Below are 6,000 nucleotides of genomic sequence, written 5' to 3'. Positions count from 1 at the left end.
GACGTTTTTAATTTATTATTATTATTATTATTATTATTATTTTTTTTTTTATCAAGATTTTAGGTGAATGAAAAAGGAAAAGGTGCTGCAACTGGTCACAATTTCTTTCAATTATATATTTATGATATATGATAATACCATTTAATGATGGCAAATTACATAAACTAATATAAATAATACAATGAATTCAAGATTATTTAATATAGAATGTGCATTATCTATTAACAAAGCTGATAGTAGATTTTGGATTTGGCACAAACTTGAAGTAACACTCCTGTTCTTTTTTACATGTGGGCATGATAATCTCAAAACATCTAAATATTATAGGCCGAATAATCGGCCTGGCTGATATGTTGCTCTATCACTAATTTACAGTACTGTGCAAAAGTTTTAGGCAGATGAGAAAAATGTTGTTTAGTGAGGATGTTTTAAAAAGTAAAACCATTTTTTTTTTTATCAATTAACTTCATACAAAGTGCAGTAAACATAAAAAAAAAGAAAGAAAATAAATTAGTATATTGTGTGAGCACCCTATGCCTTTAAAACAGCACCAGCTAAATTTTTTAAAGATTATTCCAAGTGTCTTTTAGAACTTGTAGAACACGGTTGTATATATTTATGCTTCTGTCTCTTCATGTAATCCCAGACTGACTCGATGTTGAGATCATGCCATCTGTTACAGGACTCCTTTTTCTGCTTCTATTTTGTTTACAAAATAATTTTGGAAATTTTAAATTGATATTTCTATTGACACACTAAATCAGAAGATATAAAATAACCATCTTAAGACAAATGTTTTTTCTTTCAGATAAACAGGAGACTAAGATGGAGATTTGTAGAGCAGATTATAGAACCATTGCCAAATTCATAGAGCAGCTGCGACCCACACGACAGTGCATGAAGATCCTGAAAACACAGTTTCCACAGTAAGAACAAATAATCCACCTCATATCATAAAAGTACGCATTACTAAATACAGTGTATGAAGATACTGAAGACACACCTCCCACAGTAAACACCTCTTCATAACATCAACACATGCATTACTTTAGACACAGTTCATACAGTTAACACCAGTATAAACACCTCATCATATCAACACATGCATTACTTTAGACAGTTCATACAGTAAACACTAGTATAGACACCTCATCATATCATCAACACATGCATTACTTTAGACACTGTTCATACAGTAAACACCAGTATGAACACCTCATCATATCATCAACACATGCATTACTTTATACATAGTTCATACAGTAAACACCAGTATAAACACCTCATCATATCATCAACACATGCATTACTAGACACAGTTCATACAGTAAACACTAGTATAGACACCTCATCATATCATCAACACATGCATTACTTTAGACACTGTTCATACAGTAAACACCAGTATGAACACCTCATCATATCATCAACACATGCATTACTTTATACATAGTTCATACAGTAAACACCAGTATAAACACCTCATCATATCATCAACACATGCATTACTTTAGACACAGTTCATACAGTAAACACTAGTATAAACACCTCATTTTATCATAAACACATGCATTACTATAGACACAGTTTCCACAGTAAACACCAGTTTAAACACCTCATCATATCATAAACACATGTATTACTTTAGACACAGTTCATACAGTAAACTCCAGTATAAAAACCCCTTCATATCATAAACACAAGCATTACCATAGACACAGTTTCCACAGTAAACACTGGGATAAACACCTCATCATATCATAAACACATGCATTACTATTGATTCAGTTCATATAGTAAACATCAGTATAAACACCTCATCTAATCAGAAATGCATGCATTCATGAATTTAGACACAGAAAACACATGTATAAACACCTCATCATATCATAAACACATGCATTACTATATACAAAGTTTAAAAAGTAAACACCATTATACACACCTCATATCATAAACACATGCATTACTAGACACAGTTCATACAGTAAACACCAGTATAAACACCTCATCATATCATCAACACATGCATTACTTTAGACACTGTTCATACAGTAAACACCAGTATGAACACCTCATATCATCAACACATGCATTACTATATAAAAAGTTTAAACAGTAAACACCATTATACACACCTCATATCATAAACACATGCATTACTAGACACAGTTCATACAGTAAACACCAGTATAAACACCTCATCATATCATCAACACATGCATTACTTTAGACACTGTTCATACAGTTAACAACAGTATAAAAACCTCATATCATCAACACATGCATTACTTTAGACACTGTTCATACAGTTAACAACAGTATAAAAACCTCATATCATCAACACATGCATTACTTTAGACACAGTTCATACAGTTAACACCAGTATGAACACCTCATATCATCAACACATGCATTACTTTAGACACTGTTCATACAATAAACACCAGTATAAACACCTCATCATATCATCAACACATGCATTACTTTATACATAGTTCATACAGTAAACACCAGTATAAACACCTCATATCATCAACACATGCATTACTTTAGACACAGTTCATACAGTAAACACCAGTATAAACACCTCATCATATCATCAACACATGCATTACTTTAGACACTGTTCATACAGTTAACAACAGTATAAAAACCTCATATCATCAACACATGCATTACTTTAGACACAGTTCATACAGTTAACAACAGTATAAAAACCTCATATCATCAACACATGCATTACTTTAGACACAGTTCATACAGTTAACACCAGTATGAACACCTCATATCATCAACACATGCATTACTTTAGACACTGTTCATACAATAAACACCAGTATAAACACCTCATCATATCATCAACACATGCATTACTTTATACATAGTTCATACAGTAAACACCAGTATAAACACCTCATATCATCAACACATGCATTACTTTAGACACAGTTCATACAGTAAACACCAGTATAAACACCTCATCATATCATCAACACATGCATTACTTTAGACACAGTTCATACAGTAAACACCAGTATAAACACCTCATCATATCATCAACACATGCATTACTTTAGACACAGTTCATACAGTTAACACCAGTATAAACACCTCATCATATCATCAACACATGCATTACTTTAGACACAGTTCATACAGTTAACACCAGTATAAACACCTCATCATATCATCAACACATGCATTACTTTAGACACAGTTCATACAGTTAACACCAGTATAAACACCTCATCATATCATCAACACATGCATTACTTTAGACACAGTTCATACAGTTAACAGTATAAACACCTCATCATATCATCAACACATGCATTACTTTAGACACAGTTCATACAGTAAACACTAGTATAAACACCTCATTTTATCATAAACACATGCATTACTATAGACACAGTTTCCACAGTAAACACCAGTTTAAACACCTCATCATATCATAAACACATATATTACTTTAGACACAGTTCATACAGTAAACTCCAGTATAAAAACCCCTTCATATCATAAACACATGTATTACCATAGACACAGTTTCCACAGTAAACACTGGGATAAACACCTCATCATATCATAAACACATGCATTACTTTTGATTCAGTTCATATAGTAAACACCAGTATAAACACCTCATCTAATCAGAAATGCATGCATTCATGAATTTAGACACAGAAAACACTTGTATAAACACCTCATCATATCATAAACACATGCATTACTATATACAAAGTTTAAAAAGTAAACACCATTATACACACCTCATATCATAAACACATGCATTACTAGACACAGTTCATACAGTAAACACCAGTATAAACACCTCATCATATTATCAACACATGCATTACTTTAGACACTGTTCATACAGTAAACACCAGTATGAACACCTCATATCATCAACACATGCATTACTTTAGACACAGTTCATACAGTAAACACCAGTATAGACACCTCATCATATCATCAACACATGCATTACTATATACAAAGTTTAAAAAGTAAACACCATTATACACACCTCATATCATAAACACATGCATTACTAGACACAGTTCATACAGTAAACACCAGTATAAACACCTCATCATATTATCAACACATGCATTACTTTAGACACTGTTCATACAGTAAACACCAGTATGAACACCTCATATCATCAACACATGCATTACTTTAGACACAGTTCATACAGTAAACACCAGTATAGACACCTCATCATATCATCAACACATGCATTACTATATACAAAGTTTAAAAAGTAAACACCATTATACACACTTCATATCATAAACACATGCATTACTAGACACAGTTCATACAGTAAACACCAGTATAAACACCTCATCATATTATCAACACATGCATTACTTTAGACACTGTTCATACAGTAAACACCAGTATGAACACCTCATATCATCAACACATGCATTACTATATAAAAAGTTTAAACAGTAAACACCATTATACACACCTCATATCATAAACACATGCATTACTAGACACAGTTCATACAGTAAACACCAGTATAAACACCTCATCATATCATCAACACATGCATTACTTTATACACAGTTCATACAGTAAACAACAGTATAAACACCTAATCATATAAACACATGCATTACTATATAAAAAGTTTAAACAGTAAACACCATTATACACACCTCATATCATAAACACATGCATTACTAGACACAGTTCATACAGTAAACACCAGTATAAACACCTCATCATATCATCAGCACATGGATTACTTTAGACACTGTTCATACAGTAAACACTAGTATAAACACCTAATCATATAAACACATGCATTACTATATAAAAAGTTTAAACAGTAAACACCATTATACACACCTCATATCATAAACACATGCATTACTAGACACAGTTCATACAGTAAACACCAGTATAAACACCTCATCATTTCATCAACACATGCATTACTTTAGACACAGTTCATACAGTAAACACCAGTATGAACACCTCATATCATCAACACATGCATTACTTTAGACACAGTTCATACAGTTAACACCAGTATAAACACCTAATCATATAAACACATGCATTACTATATAAAAAGTTTAAACAGTAAACACCATTATACACACATCATATCATAAACACATGCATTACTATAGACACAGTTCACCCCTTACATTGCAGTATAAACACCACATCATATCATAAAAATGCATTTATATACAAAGTTTAAACAGTAAACACCATTATACACACCTCATCATATCATAAATGAATGCATGCATTAATTTAGATACAGAAAACACTTGTGTAACACCTCATCATATCATACACTCTTAATTTGATCATGTGAAATCAAACATTTGTGTCTGTAAATGTGCAGATTTCACCTTAACTTGAGCTAAATACTGAAAGCTAGTGTTTTTTACTGAATGTTTTTTGCAAAATTATGGTTGTGAATCTGATGGTTGAATTTAAATCTTTCACCCATAAATTAAAATTCTGTCATCCTGTTCTTATGTTGTTCCAACCCTTATGATTTAATTTCTATTTAAATGAATATGCCCATCGACCTTTTCAATACAATTGCAGTTGGCATAGTGAAGGTCTGTCTTGATTATGACATTTTACTGACGATTAATAATTGCGATTATGACATTTCATTGTCTCTTGTTGAACTGTCACAATTATGACAATTAATTTGCTACATATTGTCTTTCTTAAGATGTATGTGTGCTTAATACTCATGCATTAAGAAGGTATTTATTCATATTTATCTTGGAATCATAATAAATTAGAAATATATGATTTCCTTAAGGCTTTAAAAACCTTTTAAAGTATGACTGGAAAATAATATTTAATAATATTTCCAAATACTTAAAATATGTCTCTTTTTGGACCCAAGTCTAATTCGCTGTGGGTTCTCTCTGGATTTTCCTATGTGGTTTCATAATGGGATTGTTTAACGTCTGAGTAAAATAAGGTCTGTGGTAAACA

At 31.6% G+C, this 6,000-nt stretch overlaps 2 protein-coding genes across 8 annotated transcripts in view; both read left to right on the top strand.

Moving 5' to 3' along the window:
- The window catches only part of LOC127455400 (uncharacterized), a 329,023-nt gene that overhangs the window by 151,087 nt on the left and 171,936 nt on the right, over nt 1-6,000 (top strand). The gene's annotated exons all lie outside the window — the stretch shown is intronic.
- Nucleotides 1-6,000, top strand: part of cdin1 (CDAN1 interacting nuclease 1) — a 112,980-nt gene that overhangs the window by 1,070 nt on the left and 105,910 nt on the right. For 3 of the 7 annotated variants that reach the window (XM_051723266.1, XM_051723267.1, XM_051723272.1), the window contains one exon: nt 809-926. In XM_051723266.1, coding sequence (XP_051579226.1) covers nt 809-926 — 118 coding nt within the window. Of the gene's footprint in view, nt 1-808; nt 927-1,588; nt 1,596-1,722; nt 1,730-3,419; nt 3,427-3,553; nt 3,561-6,000 lie in introns of those variants that run through there. The other 4 variants (XM_051723271.1, XM_051723270.1, XM_051723269.1 and 1 more) reach the window with 4 other exon arrangements.

Source organism: Myxocyprinus asiaticus, chromosome 17 (assembly GCF_019703515.2).
Source record: "Myxocyprinus asiaticus isolate MX2 ecotype Aquarium Trade chromosome 17, UBuf_Myxa_2, whole genome shotgun sequence".
Taxonomy (NCBI): domain Eukaryota; kingdom Metazoa; phylum Chordata; class Actinopteri; order Cypriniformes; family Catostomidae; genus Myxocyprinus; species Myxocyprinus asiaticus.
This window is presented reverse-complemented; position numbering and strand designations above follow the sequence as displayed.